At 53.1% G+C, this 16,831-nt stretch overlaps 1 protein-coding gene across 1 annotated transcript in view; it reads right to left on the bottom strand.

The window, feature by feature from the left end:
• Nucleotides 1-15,756, bottom strand: part of LOC131212595 (regulator of G-protein signaling loco) — a 36,985-nt gene extending 21,229 nt beyond the window's left edge. The window contains exon 1 of the mRNA XM_058206516.1: nucleotides 12,744-15,756. Within this exon, the coding sequence (XP_058062499.1) occupies nucleotides 12,744-15,756 (3,013 nt within the window). The remainder of the gene's footprint in view (nucleotides 1-12,743) is intronic.
• Between the last annotated feature and the right edge of the window lie 1,075 nt (nucleotides 15,757-16,831).

The raw sequence follows: 16,831 nt of genomic DNA, 5'->3' as shown, positions 1-16,831 counted from the left end.
AATAGCATTACGACCTATGATAAATGTTTCATAAACGAAGCATAAATTTGAGCGCGCGGGAAAACAACCGAGCGCGCGGGAAAACAACTATGCAAAAATTCCATCCCGGTACATTGTGGCAAGGCCCACCACCGGCGTGGGCTCATGGCTTGGACGTGGACTGGGAGGAAACAAAATATGTTGCGCTTTCGAGCGGCTCGCCCGGCAGAGTACGAAAGTTGCGTTCCACGTTCACCGCTAACTATGCAAAAAGTTGGCTGAGATGAATTGACAATACCACCCCACCGCGCGCCATTCCTTATCGGGCTGTGCGAGCCCCGGAAGGCCCCGGAAATGGACTACTTTTGTCCTCGCGGGTTTAGACGAGAATGCCCCATTTGTTGGCTGAACCCGGCCACCGATGCGGTCTGTTTATGGGATGCACAAAGCGATCAAGTGTGTCAACATAGTATTAGATTGTTTTTTTTCGGGCTTTTTCTAGCATCGGAACAGTTCGGCAACATGCACGGGTCACGTGCCACAGACAGGCTACTAATCGTAGTGAGAACACCACTAGGAGTGGCTAATTACACGATCTTATCAGTCGCAGGCGATTCCCATGAACCGGCGGGCGTTGAGTCTGGGAAAACAGTCGTCCACCCACTTTAAGATGTATGTGGGCGCCCATACACAATGGAGCTAAAAATAGCCCTTCCAATCTCTATTGCATATGAAAACACGCGGAATCGTCTTATCAGTGTGGCGCATCGGGGTTCGTCGGCCTAGAATTTACATTTTTTTTCCTCAGAATTCACTAGCGTCGGGTCGTCGCCCAACATCATTGTCAAACTGCTGCCCGTGCGGGGAAGACATGTGTAATTACGGTTTGTAGTTAGCATTGTGTGTCCGATATCTAATCGATGGCATCGGACAGTCCGACATCCGAGGCATAATCATGATCGCAGCGATCGTCCACAGTCGATCGGTCCGATCGAACAAACCTGTTGCAGTTGATGACCCCACGTGGAGATAAACCCGGAGAAGCTACAAATCTTAATGCTGGACGTACACACAATGCTTAAAAGTGTTTATCGCTGGCAAAGCAAACATCGTTTTATGGGCTGCCATTTGCGTAAATGCGTATGCGTACTTTTGTACGTTTTATCCTATTGCCATTTGGGATTGCGCGATCGGCAACGGGCCGAGAACGTGCCTCTGTGCATACAACGGTTTCTGACTCCCGATGTCACCACATTTTACTGCAATTCCCTCACCTGTGCCTGACCCGTGGACAGGACTGTTATCTTGGCCGCAGAACTCCACGCTTCGCTTATGCACCGCAGCAGCAAGCAACATTGTTGCAACACAGCTGTCCTGTGTTGCAGGCTTTTTTTTGCGGGAGCATCTTCATATGGCATACTCAAGCAACTCTGTGAAGTGGTCGGGGCTAGCATCCGCTTTCATCGTCGGGCGGCTGCGGTTGACGCACGGAAATCGTGGGAATCGCGTCCGAAAATAACGGGGCGCTCTCGGTGGCTCTAGTCTCCGGTGATTTCCATAAATTTTCCACCGCCCGTTCGAACCCAAAATCGATTCCCCTTAATCGATAAAATGATGCCGATGGGACTGGGCACGTTAGGGTAACTTGGTATGCCCCGACGTTGGTTCGGACGGCATTCCAACTCGTGATAGCGATTTTCCGAAACGGGAGCTACGGAATGGTGCTGCAATCGTACGGCAGGAACGCTCGTTACGCTGCCCTGTCGTGTCTCCACATTGGAACTAGATGTTGCCGTAGTGGGCCCAAATATGGACTTGGGGACACCTTAGACACTAGGCCAACGGTAAACAAACGGCCCCCCGTTTCGAAACGGACACATGTTTACCAACAGAACCAGATTGAGTGTATTCTTGCTTCGCTTTCAAACTCCTCACAACAAATAGCTTGGTTATCTGGAGATGGTTTTCAAGAGCCCAGACCTCTTTCTACGGGAGGCTTGGTTTGTGAGGATGGGTCTGTTTATTTTCATTTGTTACGCACCGTGCACCGTGACCGGCAGGGACCTCCCGTTTCCAACATTTGGAAGATTTTATGGAATCACAAAAAAAACAAAACGGCAACAAACATAAACCCTTCCCTTTTGTGGACATTTCTTCACGAGTGTTTACATTTACCTCCGGACACTATCCGCTAGGGATCCGCGTGGGGGGGTGGCCTCTGTGTCGAATGAAAGGCGGAACTAGTGGCTGGAAAAGCTAAACCGATTACCCGTCCGGCACGCGGAGGCCCGCCGAGCTTCAACACCGGCTAATTGATTACATGTTCTACATTCGATCCGAAATCCGAAAGTGAATGTTTATTTGCTGCTGCCCTCTCATCGATCATCGAGTAAATAATCGAGGTTATTATCATGTTCCGCCTAGCCGATCATGGAGTGTCGTGTGTACGGAGAACATTACTATTAACCACACATTACTGATAAGATAGGCAGTCTTGGAGTGTCCGGTGCGCCGTTTCTACCAATAAAACGACAAAAAACCGTACGAACATTCGGGTCACAAAGTTGGAAACTAAACGCCATCCGAGAGTGTTCGTTCCGTTGAAACTGGGACCGAGACTGGTAGTGAAAACACTTTCCACTTCCGGAACGGATTGATATTGCCGTGCCGTCCCGAGCCCCCGGAAACGACTTGCACGCCTTGCGATAACATTTACTCTAACTGAGAGGAAGGAGTCATCTGGAGTCACAAAATGGAACGCAAAGATCCTAGTTTAAAGTGTCAAGTAGTTTGAAACGGGAATTACGGGAGTCATTATAATTCTGTTTTTCCGGAATCCAAAGCACTCCTAAGCACGACTAAATCAGCAAACAGTGGTTTTGGGCGGTGCGTATCGCGCCGATCAATCCTACGTCAATCGCCCCGTTATTAGCTCCATCTCAGGCAGCCGATTAATAATCCGCCTTCAGTTTGGGCTTCCCGTGCTCGGATGGGTTTAATCGTTTGCCATCGTATTATCGTTGCCAAACCGGGGCGCACATGTGACTTGTTGAATCAAACTCACGCAAGACCGAGACTAGTGTGTGATTGGTACCTTCGCGCCGCCGCCGCCGCCGTCTACCGTGAACCAATCTCGGCCGGAATGCAGCTCCACCGCACACAATGAAACATGATGATGATGATGGCCGGCCGTGGGAAGCCGCGTGCCATCGGCGGAACGTGCGTAGTGCGCAATCGGCGCACTCGTGCATCGAGCAACACGGATGCGGCCCGATACCGGCAGACAGACGAGCGAACCGCTAATTAAACAAACCCATCGCTGGCAGGAGGAGCCGAGGAGCACGCACTGGCCGGCTACCGGCTGTCTGACGGTGGTGGCCACCGTAATAGCCAGCAAATGAGCTCGATAGCAGGCAGCCGCAGCTTCGAAGCAAACAAAAAAACCAGCGCAACCGAGCGTCGGGGAAGCAAATGATAGCGTTTCTTCGAAAATCGCGACCGCCAATTGTTGTTTGTAAACAAAAACATTGATGCGTTCGATTCCACGTTCACGCTCGAGTCGAGGGGAAGGCCCCTTTAAGCGACCGGTAATTGATACTTTTACCTTTGCGACGACCGCACACGCGGATGTGCGGACCACATAAAACACGTTGCTCGACACGTTACGTTGCTCGGACCGAAAACGCGGTGCGGAACGCTGTGGAAACATTTCTTTTCCAGTCAATAAATTCAAGGTGCCCCCCGGGTGCATTACGACAGGTTCTGTTGCGTTCCTCTTCGTGCAACCACTGTCCTTGAAGTGAAAGGCAAACGGATTCTGCTGCTTCGTATGCTAGTATTGTTAAGTATTTAAAAAGGGCAACAGTTATTCGAAGTTGCATCATTGCACTGCTCATCAAATGCTGATAAGAGCTGGCTGCAAATCTAGGTCTAGGACTCCGCTAGGAGACAGTTTGTGGTGTGAAGTGGTCCAGGCAGTATTGCTGCTTCCTCATCAAAGCGATGCAGTCGGCAGTTGGAAAAATGTGCATGACAAGGACGGTAAACTTACTCCAATCTTGTCCAAGCTGCGCACCGACGCCTGGTGGACGCTGGTGAACGGTCGCAGCGGAACGAGTGCCGCCCGCATCGTCGGTACATCCTCGTCGTCCTCCACCCGGTTCGGCGGCCGGCTCTGTACGTCCTCATCCGACTCTCCGATGTCCGACGTGAGCGGGGTGCAACTGTGGCTGCGCACCTTGCAGTTCACCGGATCGCTAACCGAGCGCTTCAGGAAGCCGGTGGTGGGCGTGGTGGCCACCGTGGTGGCCAGGGCCGACGCATACACCGCGCCCACTAGCCCACAGCCCACCAGCAGCCCGGCCCGGGGTGGATCGATCCGAAAGCTTGGCACGACCGGCGGTTGCAGCTCGAACGACGACGAGTCGGGCGAAACGTCAAAGTGGACCAACTTGGTGCTGGTCCGTCGCTGCGCCGGGCCGCCGGGCGCCATCATCACGGCGGATCGTGGCGATGGCAACGGCTCTCCCTCCTCCTCGTCCTCTTCCTCCACGTCCGAGTGCGACGGTTCACACTCGTACGAGTAGTCGTAGTTTTCGCCCCACACAAGCGTCCGGTTGAGGCAGTCCGAGTCGGCGCGGAATATCGAAACCGACAGCCGGCGCAGGTTGTCCTCGGTGAGGGCGGGCGACGTGCACCGGCTGCCGCTCTCGGAGCTGTTCTCGCTCGCCGTCGCCGTGGTCGTCGTCGCCGTCGTGAGGGACCGCTTGGCGCGCGGACTTTTCAGGCCACCCTCCAGACTGTTGCTCTTCTTTTTGGCCGAGAAAAAGTGCAACAAATTGCCGTGGGACGATTGCTTCGGTAGTTCCGAGTTGCGCCGCTTCTGGAAGTGCTTCCGGATGGCGAGTGGCGTTTTGAGTGCCTCCTCGAAGAACGCTTTCGTCACGGAGGACGATTTGCGGTGGTGCGATCGCACCGCTTCCGGGCAGTCCGGGATCACTTCCGCCGCCGGTGGGTGATGGTCACCGCTGGTGGGCGACAGGGACGAGAGCTGCCGGCAGCTGTCCGCCGTTGCCGGGGGATGCAATGAATCGTGCCGGGAGCTACCCTTGCTGCTGCACGTATCGTACTGATCCTGTTCCATCGATTCAAAGTCAGAATCGATGAACGAAGCGTCGGCCGGGGGTGTCAGTAGATCCAACCGATAGTCTTGCTCTTCATCCACCTCCTTCTCGGCCCGACACGGGTCCTGCGAGATGCGTATCTTAATCGGAGTCGATGATGGAAGCCGGGCAAAATCGTCCCCGTCCGGGCCGGCCTTCGTTTTGGGCTTCTTCAACACGGACTCATCGTGCGCCGTGGTGTCCGAGTCCGAGCTCAGACCATGCTTGGAGCCGGGTTCGGTAAGCAGGTCGTGGGAATCCGCCGGCCCAGCCGATCGGCCGGCCCCGGTAAGTAACGACTTAAACTCGAGCACATTCTCGAACGACGAATCGTTGGCACTCTTCAGGAGGGCGATAAAGTTTTTGCTCAACACCGGCTGCAACATTAAGCCGATCGCGGCCGCCTCGGCACAGGAGTCGGCCGACGGAGCCGCATCCGGACACTCGAGTACCGTTTTCACACTGGTCGTCACTTCGATCCGATTGCCCGTCGGGGGCCGTTCCGCGGGACACTCGGACTCCGTGTCGGTCTTGGCACCGGTCGCCTTCGTCGCCGAACCGTTGTTTACGGCCGCCGACGACAGGACCGTGCGCATGACAATCGTAATCTCCGATGTTTTGGTGGGCGCACCGGCTGATGGCCGCTCGTCGCTAGCGTTGGCTAGCGACGCTTCCGTTCCATCGTTGGCCATCTCCGGCCCACTTTCACATTCCACTGTGTGTCCCAAAAGTTCTCGGTTCACCAACTTGCACTTACACCTTTCAAAGGAACGAACCCAGGAATCTACAATTGAAACACAGCATTTGTCGATGTTTGTTTAATGCCCCGGAAAACTGGTTGATAAACGGTCTCGGTCCGCGGCACGCTGATCCGTCCGGGACCGCGTCACGATCAGTTCTAACCGGGCCGACTGCACTCTCCGGGCACCTTGCCCGGTCCTGCGGCTACGACGACGCACGCGCTCTAGCCCGCCGCACCAAATGTGGTGCAAAAGGTTCAGGGTGCGCGTGTTTGCATTGCGCATCGTGTACTCGACACCTAATGGCCACACCGCAACCGGCACCGGCATATAGGGAGGAGAACTTTCTGGCGTATCACCTACCACGCAATCATCGCCGGCCGCGAGAGTACAACTATAATGATCAATCACTAGGAGCTGGTTTCTGACGCAGGGTGAGCGTTAATTTACGTGCCTCAGCAAAGCATGAAGCTTCAAACAAAGCTCTCGGTTAATTATTGAATTTCATGGATGGGAGTTTTGCACAAACTACATCCGAGCGTAGAGCGTGCCCTTGAATACAACCGACATCCCAAATCAGTTGAAATAAAAAAATTAAAATGGAAAAATGGCATATTCCCCTGTTACTTTTGCTGCCAAAAACAACCAAACTCCTTGAAGGCATTTGTTGTACCATAAAAACAGAGTAGGCAGTGTGCGCGTAGACGGATTTCCTGCATCATGAAGCTTTGGGTCGATGGGTCACGAAAACCTACCGACCGAAGCAGACATAAACTCGGCGAGCGAGTAAACATCAGCAGCTGATATCAACACGGATTCGCGGCTACCAGCACATCGTCACTGACCGTGAGGCCCGCGAAATGAAACAACACCTGAGCTGGCATTGGCGGTCTTCGAACGCAGCATCCTCAGCCACAACCCGGTGGTCCGGCAAGATGTCCGACGCTTCTTTTTTATGCAACATTACGGCCACACCACGCTATAAATAGAACGTTGTGCACTGTTGGGGTTTAGGGCATCTTCAACATCTCTCCGCAGCAAGCACCCGTGTTCCGTCCGTCTACGATCGCCATTCATGGATACATAATTCCGTGAATATTTTGAAAGGTTCAGTCCCGTTTTCGGTACACCAAGAGATGAAATCACCACCACCACCAAGATTGACCACACATTGGCACACTGCGCGGAACCGGAAACTGTCCCGCACGGACAGCTGTGTCGTGTCCAGAGGTAGGGCGGACGAAACACCTTCGCTACAGAGTGAGTCACACCGAACACCGCGGCCTACTAGAGTTGGTTGATGAGGACAGCGTTCATCGTTTCGCAGAAATTAGCACCTATCACACGATCAAATGGTAGATTGTTGTTTTTGACACTCTAGCAGAGGTGGCCTTCAGCATCACGTTCGTTGTCATTTGCCGAAACCAGCCCAACTGACCAACAGCCTAACAATTATTGCTGCTTTTTAAACACTGTTCGGCGCATAAACGAAGAACTTGCTTTTATTACGAAAATGTCCGCGCGTCCCCATAAGTGATACACGGCGTTGGGATTCATATTCCCAGCGAACGTGACGCATTGAAGCCTGATCCAGTGGGCCCTAGGGCGCAACATAAGTGGTGAAACTTTCTTATTCTATTCTCCCCCTTCCGTTTAACGATCGCGGTCCATGTACGGGGAGAACGCAGACAGTTCCGCTTACGAGTGTGCACACACGGCGCAACATAAATCACGTATCCACTGCCGTAGGCGGCCGATCGAAGGAAGGCTCCAAAACCCGAACTCACATAAAACCGTTACGAATAATGTGCCGCGTCCACCGGTGCGAGGCAGCGCGGCTGGGTAATGTTTTATGCAGACACTAACTACCTGCACACCACAGCAGCACTTGAAGAAGTCACGTACGGGGTGTTATCAGCTCCCGCGCACGATACGCACGATACATTGTTGCCCTTAACAGCAACCTCCGTCGTCGAACGCAACTTGTCACAATATTTGCATTTTTGCCCCGGCCGTTACACGTCCGAGATCCGGAGAGGTGTCCCGAGCGACGACGATTCGCCGGGCGACGGTGCCAAAGCTAGACTGACTCACGCACTCCCGGCTGCACGGGAAGAGACCGAACCGCCGGCGAACGTGAAATAATCGAAATCGCCGCATATGGGTTGTCTGGTTTCCCCCGTTTCTGGCTGCGAACAGCGGGCCGAGTGCATCCTTTCCACCTGCGCGCCCTACGATCTTGCCGCGACCGACCGCGTGGATGCACCCGCTACCGGCGGGGCACCGGCAGAGGAGTTGAGCACGTTAATTGTCCCAACTGCGCGACAGAGACGCAGAGACCATCGGGAAGGCAGCGGCACTTCTTCCCCCAGCAGCAAAGTGCTGCGGTGCGTAAAACTTCATCGTCCGCCGGTGGCCGGTCACACGCAACAGGTACTACCCCCGGACATTCGGGAGATAGGGGAAAGCGTCTTCTTCAGCCACTTTTTTTGCCGTGCACACATACAGCCTTACGACCCCTGTGTCGATGCCGAAGACGGAATGCTCCTGCAGCGATCGACAGGGGAGTTAAAGGATGACCCCAAGCCAAGTTACCTTCACCGTCCACCACTGGTGTGTTCACTGTCATGGTCGAAATCGGCATTCTTCAGGTCTGTTTTCGAATCCCTCTCGTTCGCGAACCGCAAACATTGGGAGTAAAGGGCTCACGCGGGCCCTGCAATGTGATAATGAGCACTTGCACTTTTTGCACCCCGCCAACATCCCAGGCACCGGGCAAAGGGGTGCATAATGAAGTGCCTTTTTTCTGGACGATGCCCCGGGACGAAAGCTTTCATGCAGCAGTTGCAACGATCGGATTTAAGCCTTTCCGGTGACCGCTTGGCAAAGGCGATTCGAATACCGCTTCTTATTTGGGAAGCGAATCCGCTTAATCCGCTTTGCCCGTACGTGGCGAGAACCGTACGGGATTTGCTTAAGCAGCAACTACTGCATCCTTTTACCCACTACTTTCGTGTAGAATATTTAGCATGGTCAGAAAGAACCAAGACAGCTTAACGAAAAATAAATTGCAGTTTCTAACATTTTTTTTTCTTAAATAAATTATGCACACAAACATAGACACACCGAGGGTCCTAATTAGTGTTGCTTGTGTTAGTGTGTCTTTCCCGCGGCAAATGTAAAATAAACCCAGTCCTGCTGTTACGGTTGACGCACCACGGACAAAGAAGCGACCAGGACAACACTATAAAATCGTCCTCGGGACAGGTTTCCCGAACCTGACCCACCGGAGGCCCAACGCACACGCGCATCGATCGAGAGCCCCTGGTCAAATAATGATTGTATCCCCTCAGCAAAACATAAACCCTATAAGATTGCATCGGAAAGGCAGAGAGAACGTTTGGATGGTTGCAAGGCGAAGGAAATAAAAAATAAGCCCCCCACAGTAAGACAAATGGCACCGCACGGCACGATAATGGGGAAGAGGGCAAAAACGCGCGCAGGTTCCAAGTGCGCGATAGGCTTTGCCGGATCCCTGCTAGCGCACCTTCTACCGCCTGGCACGTGAGCGTAACAAAAAGGCAACAACCACAAGGACCCAGAATTGTCCGTAAGGAGAGCGCACCGTAAAGCTGTTACAAAGTTCGGGCCATCCCGGCGCACGCCAAACGGCGGCAATGAAAGTGCCAGGGGTCCTTTGGCTGGTCTGAGCAACACACACAGCGCCGATGGCAGGACATGGGCAAAGAATCAGAGAACAGGTGATAGAAATGGAACACATGACGTGGTTGGCGTTCGAAGGGGAACTCAAGTTTCCCTTGTTCGACCTCTATTTTGAGAAATCGACCCGGCACGTGCCAAACGCTACTTCACGGTTGAAATGTTGCCCGTAAGAATCTTACAAGAACGGTCTTTGGGAGGCCAGTTGGAACGCACCAAAGATAGCATAGGGACGGTAGTCATTTTACTTACGCGGTATGCGCGTGGCATGCAAAAAGGACAATCTGTCGCGCTACGCCGGAGGCCTGATAAGTACAATTCATGCCGAATGCAACTCACCTGTGGAAAGAAAACGAAAAGATAAGATTAGACACGACTGGCACGGAACAGCTGTGAGTAAATATTTTGCCTTTATCAATCTGTCAAACAATTATTTTTAAACTACGGCATCGTAACTTTGGGTTGATGGCGATTCTTTTGGGCCTTTTACTTTTCGATAAGCTTTATATCATGCGACTTATGCACATAAGGAAGTCACCGTTTACATCTATCAACGCGTCGCGCTGGGCTGCCGGCTGCGATGAGTCACTGATCGTCAAGTCACAGTTCCGGCAATTATTAGAATCAGCAGTAAGAAGCTGAGCTGACACATTCCCTTTCGGAGAGCGAATCATGAAGGACGACTTTCCTAGCAGCGCGTTACATGCAGCGATGACTAATGAAGAGTGAGTATCCCTCAACCGACTGGCCGGAATGTAAACAATGCAATGCGGCCCTCCAAAGCAGACAGGCTCTTACCGATGCGGATTCTGACGAATTGAGGCCACACATCAGCCCCTTCATCACCATCTACACCGGAACACTGTGGGATGACGGCTCGCACCGCACCGTTTCTTCCGAAAACTTCACTGGGCACACCGGCCGCCGCCTTCGTATACTATCACCGTGCGCGTAGAACACGTAGTAGCCAAGCCAAGATTGAAGAAACACTGTTCGGCACGGAACAACCCGTCGTGCATCCAACGCAACCCGAACACTCTCACCCCTGTCAGGGGCCGTCGTTCCAGCGCTGATTCTGATTTGTTAACGCAGGTTGCAATGCCGCCGTTCCTCGAGGCGGCCCCCAAGGCGGACGACAAAACGTCTCAATCATCAATCAACGATAACGCGCGGTCCACACCACTACGGTTGATCGACAGACAAACACCACTAACCGGCCCGCGACCGTTCCGATGCTTCCAATGCTCGACCGGAACCGTCTCTTATCTGATAAGACCAGGCGCGCGAGAGAAAGAGGTGCGCCATCACTTTTTCAAATTTGGTCAACATTCTTTATCGTGGTGCCTGGTTAAGGGGAATGCATCCGTCGGTCGGTAACTTAGTTCTGTTTCGGAAATGTGATGCAACGGCGCCTGACAACAGTGGGCCCAGTTGGAGGTGCTGACGCACCATGATGAGTCTTCCTTCGTTGTCGTAGGTCCTGCCCTTAGACACCATGAAATAGACGTCAATGTCACAACGCTGTTTGTTCCACCTTTTGGCCTAACACCGGAAGACACCAATAAACCGGGTCACGGAAGGCCGACCGTACGTTACGCAGGAATCTGAAGAATTATGTCGCATTCCTTTTCTGTTCATCCTTTTCCTCCAACATGCGAGTGATCGAGCACACAAATTGGAGGATCGTATAATTCGCACAAATTACGCCGAGCACATGTTGCCGCGCCACAATTGAGTTGCGTATGCGAACGCAGCATCAATCTGCCACGAATTTGGAAGGCACGATAAACCCCCGGCAACAACGTAGCGCAGCATAACTTTACCGGCTAAGATATTTGTTACGACCCTCTCTCTCTCTCTCTCTCTCCTCAGTTAATAATCGGAGTATCACCACCCCGGTCACACCTACTCGTTCGGTCAGAAGACCTTTCCCCGGCTAATAGTGCTCAATTGGCATCAATTAAAGTTTTAACTCAATCAATTTCAATTTCCTTCCCGTACAGAAAAGGCAGATCTGTCGGACACCCGCACCGGTCAAATTCAATATTGAGAATTGGGTGCCCGCTGAGAGGGGTGTACCGTAGTTTCCACTGCTAAACGTGACTTATAACACACGGGGCAAGATGTCCGCATATTTGCGACCCGGTTAGGCGGCCAACGTGAAGCCGCACCACTTACAACAACTGTTGTTGGTCCGAATTGCCCTAAGCTTTCGAATATCTGCGTTCTTCCGTAAGGATCTGAATCGCTTTAGGCACAAACTGTAAAAACTAAAAACACCGTTCCTCACCGACCGACGCAACACATCGCCGCCGACGTGCATTACGGTTCATGAATTGTTCGTTACTGAGAAGCATTTTTTCTCGTTGCTGCAGTTCCCGACCGACAAACGATTCGAGGAAGTTGTCTCTGTCGTGAGTCTCGATTCCATCACGCTCAAAGGGACAGTAATTAGGGGCCTCCCACTGGCCGCAGAAATTACTCACTCGACCAGACTCGCTAGTGTTCCGATAGACACGGGCAGCGTTAGAAGAAGCATGACTCGCTTTTCGGACCACGACAAAAAACGGGCCCTCGGAGTATGGTTTCAGTAGTTCCGTCATTTTCGACAGCCGAGACGTTTGAGAAACAGTTACTTCAGTTCGTGAACAACGGCACGCACAATGAATATCAGTCCGATGAGAGCCAACTCTGGGCCCCATTAGATCAGTGGACCGAATTGCCCAAAGCCGTCTTGTCGACGAATGCACCGCCTATGAAACGTTGTCTTTGGCAATGAACGTTACTTCCGCCCCTGAATTTGATGCGTCGTGACTTCTACGGCCGTTCCCTTCGCTCTATTGGTACTCCAATCATAACCGCTCGCAACTTAGCATCGCACAACAAACCGTAGTAGCGTGGCTTACCTGGGTTTGCGTGGTTCGCGTTTCCGCAGTTTATCGGACAACCGAACAACTTCCCTTTCGAAACACGGAAGAAACCCGCTCGGCTACGGTTGGCCCTTCCAATCGTAGGCGGTTGTAAATGAGCCCAAAAGCGGAATGCAATGCTTGTTGGAATGGGCACTAGAGCGGTTCCGGGTGCACTAAACTTCCGGTAAAAGAAATGCTTCGAGGACATAGAAAATCGGAACTCACCTCATCATCACACCGTAGGTCCGGTTCACTGTAGGTCGCCTCCAGGATCTTGCAACCACTCAGCCGGCGTTCGCGTTCCTTTTTCTGCTTCGGAATCACGGTGCATCCATCCGTCTGTTCCTCATGTCGCGACCGATCTTCATGCTTACTTGCAAAGCTTCCCGTACGCAGCTCTTGTAAGCTTCCCCAAATGGCCGAAAATCCACCACTCAACCGCTTCCCAGATCGACTCGCACGCCCCGAACCGGGCGTACCCGGGACGCTGTTTTTCTGCGAACGTTTCCGACCACTAGCACCGCCATCAACAGGACCCCCACAGACACTGTCGTCGAGCGTAGAGCCTCCGACCCGATGGGCTCCCGCGACAGCATCCGCCGAAAGAGACGAAATGTTCTCGAAACTAACCGAGATGGGTCGTGGCAAACCGAACACTTTTGGGCTCAGTTTATAAGCCGCCAGCTTGTCACCGACGCGCCCCACAACGCCACCGTGCACCGAAGAACGATTGGACGATGAGTTTTCGTCCGTTGCGTAGCTGGCAACGTGCACGGCAGCCATCCTGCCGGAAGCTACTTTCGTTGTATGCGTAGTGCAAGCCTTTTTCGAACGCTTGACGGGTTTCAGCGGCTGCAGAAACACGTGCTGGTTCCCAGCCGCGTTGTTGGGTGCACTGTTATGGCAACCATTGGAAATGGCACTTGCGGATGCCATCATCATCATCGTGGCCGTAGTGTCCGATGGCAACCGCTCGGTGGATCCCGACGAAACCAGCGTAAGATCGTCGATCGACAGTTTCACCTTCAACCGTTCGTACGCTTCCGCATCAAGCATCACATCGGCCAAACCTTCGCCTCCGCCAACATCGTCCTCGTCAGCCAACGAGCAGGATGAACCTTTTCCCAGCGACAGGATCATGTCGTCACAGGAGCGAGCAGTTGCGAGCAAACTATTCTGCACGTTATCGTTGTTATAGCGTTCCAGATCGAGAAATAGTTCAACCATCGGTGGTACATCGATCGCACGCTCCTCCACCACGTTACCCTGCTCGTCGAGCGTGTGCCCCACGGTCCACGGGTCCGAGCCGGGTCCGTCACCATCTGACGGTGCGCCTTCCGCGTGCAAACAGTTCAGAGCGTTCTCCTTGGAAGGCGATCGTTCAGAGGCGAACGTTTTCGGATCGGGTCGTGCCCGAACCGTAAGCCGATCCACGAAGCCGGCCGTTGACGTCGAAGGGAAACTGTAGTCGGCCGATTTTGATTTCCCGTGCACGATCTGCAGGCGGAATGAGTGGCCGGATTCGGGAGAAGCTGCAGTCGCACCCGTCGTGCAGCGTATGTTGCGGATCGGATCGAGCTTCGGTGGTATCTCGTTGATGATCCCTGCTGGCCGTAGGAAAGGATGCGATTTGCGGTAGTGTGCCCTTACGTTTGCTATCTGCTGCTGTTGCAGCAACCGTTGCTGCTGCGGACCGAGCATACCGGGAAAATCCACCAACAGTATGCGATCGGAAATGTTGCGACAGTCGTTGTGGAAACCGATTCCCGAGTCGGAATTGCTCGAAGTTGTCGTAATTTCACTATGATTGCTCGGCTGCGGAGAGCTGGCAGCCAGCACGTCGTGCGAGTCGTCCATCGCACGCGCGTTCAGCCGAGGATCCGCGGACCGGTTACGAGGGTAGCGGCCATTTCCGTTCGCCTCTAAATTGAGACTCCGGGCTACAGGCGGTCTCCCAGCGTAGCCGCTACCGGTGCCAGTATCCGATTTCATCAGCGACTTTAGGCTGTACATGCTGCGTATCAAATTCACCACGTACTCGGAGTTCGACGGGAACTCCAGACAGAGGTTCGTGATCGGATCCTTCGTGCAGACGATCTTGAACAGGGCTGCCTTCTCGAGGTGCAGTTCATGCTCCACCAGCTTCCCATCGATCACGAACACGTGGCAGCTGTTCGAGATGACCACGTCCTTCCGGTGGCTCAACACATCCGCACTCTCGCACATCAGCCCGTCCGCGTAGATAGCCGACGTGACCAGGCCAAAGTACTTGTTGTCGTTTTCGCTGCTACTGCTGACGTAGCTGAGCCGGGCTGAGGCATAGTTGGCGATCAGATTGTTGCTAGTGTTGGTTAGATTCAAACAGGACGGGAGTATCGTCATCAGCACCGTCGTCGGGTTGCGCTTTTCCTGACGCATTTTGCGTATACAGCTGCGCACCGTTTGCAGCTTCGAGCTGGTTGCAATCTGCTTCGGCATCTCGATCGTCCCCAGATACCCCACCACCGCTTGGTACTCGAGCGCGTTCTCCGACGGCTCGGCCACGGTGCCACCAGCCGCTGACGGGTCACCCAGCTGTACCGAGCGGACCATTGCACTGACATTCGAAATATCACAGCTGTTGCTTGCGTTCGGACTGTGGATGACGTTATACGCCGTTGCCGAGTGGGAATCGTTCAACTCTTCGGCACTCTCCATCTGCCCGCCCACCGAATGGGACGAAGAGGATAATCCCTTGATCGGAGTGCTGCCGCCGGTCAACGCGTGTCGCTCGGGTTGACCGCTTCCAGCGTGTCCACTTGCAGCACTCGAAGCAGCCACTCCTCCGGAAACACCGGCGGCAGTACTGCGGGAAAATTTTGCCTTGTGTGGGTACTTCGGTCGAGCTCGGTGTTGTTGCTGCTGTGCTCCGTGAAACATGATGTCCTCGTCCGAGCTGTCCGAATAGTAGTTTTCGGCGATAGCCATCCGGATCGTGCCGTGGGTACCACCGATCAGTTGCACCACCGACTCGTGCGGCAGCTTCGACACGTTCATTCCGTTGACTGAGATGAGAAAGTCGCCCGCGCGTAGTCCGGCCAGGTCGGCCGGTGAACCGGCCACGATGCACGACAGGATGCACGGCTGCTGGCCGGAAATGGTGAAACCAAACCCATTCGTCCCACGGTTCACCTCCACCGTGCGGATACCGTAGTTCGAGCGTTTCTTTCGCCTCCGATGTGCACCGCCACCACCACCGTGCATGGTTGAGCTGTGTGTTACTTTGGTGGCTAGAAGTATAAAAAACAACGACCGATCGCGACGACCGCTTTCGCTTCGTCGGTTCCTTCGCGGCCAACTACGTGCTCACAGTTGTAGCTCACGACAAAATTCGCTACTTGGATGTTTCAAACTACTTTTTATCAGTAAACACACTTTTTTGCTGCCTCGAGTAGCCCTTGTTTTGCGTTCAAAACACTACCACATAGCCTGTAAGTTTGTTTTCAGTTTCTTCTGGTACATTCTTAACGCGTTCCCGTTTTTCTTCTTCACACCTTTGACCTTGCACACACAAAACACTTTAAAGGGCTTCTTCATTGTCTCTGCTTCGCATTAGGATTGCCTTTTTTAACGTACCCACATTAGCTCACTATCGCTGGGCTTGGTATGCGGCCAACATAATGATCTCGTCCATTCTTCTGATGCTGCTGCTATTGTCATGGTCCACTGTGAATGTTGCTACAGTCTGCATTCCTGTGCAGAAGGCGAGATATACGGGCCATATCACCACCAACACAAGCGTAGATGCGCGTCTCGATCGCGCGAGCTCCGTCGGAATTCACGTTCAACACATATTCCCGTAATCACAACACGCGGAACCTCTGTAGGCCACATTGGATTACGCTTCTCGTAGAAAGCTGAATGCGATCGTACGGCTGAAAGTGTTCCCCTTCTAATTTGCTCAGCCCGTCCATAGAAAGCTGTCAATTATCGAGAAGCAACTGGGCGATCGGACACGCACACAGCTACCGCGATCTTCGGATCTTGTTTCTGGCGTTCGAGCGGATGCGAAACTCTCTCCGCTATGATTGCATGTTTTTTTATCCTTTTCAGATTACCCCAACGGACAGTTGAATAATTTCGGGTCACAATTTCGCACAATAAATGTGTGCTTCGATTTGTTCAATCACTTACGACAAAAGCTTAGCTGTTTAGCGTCACGAAAACAGAAGATTTGGTTGCAAAACGTAAACAAAACGCGAACCCAGCACCGTGACGAGTACAGACGCGCTTCTTGCGCTTCTTCTGCCTTTCTCTGCCTCTTCCACGGCTTTACCGT

The sequence above is a fragment of the Anopheles bellator genome, chromosome 2, assembly GCF_943735745.2.
Source record: "Anopheles bellator chromosome 2, idAnoBellAS_SP24_06.2, whole genome shotgun sequence".
Taxonomy (NCBI): Eukaryota; Metazoa; Arthropoda; class Insecta; order Diptera; family Culicidae; genus Anopheles; species Anopheles bellator.
Note: the sequence above shows the minus strand (reverse complement) of the source record. Positions and strands in the feature narration are given on the sequence as shown.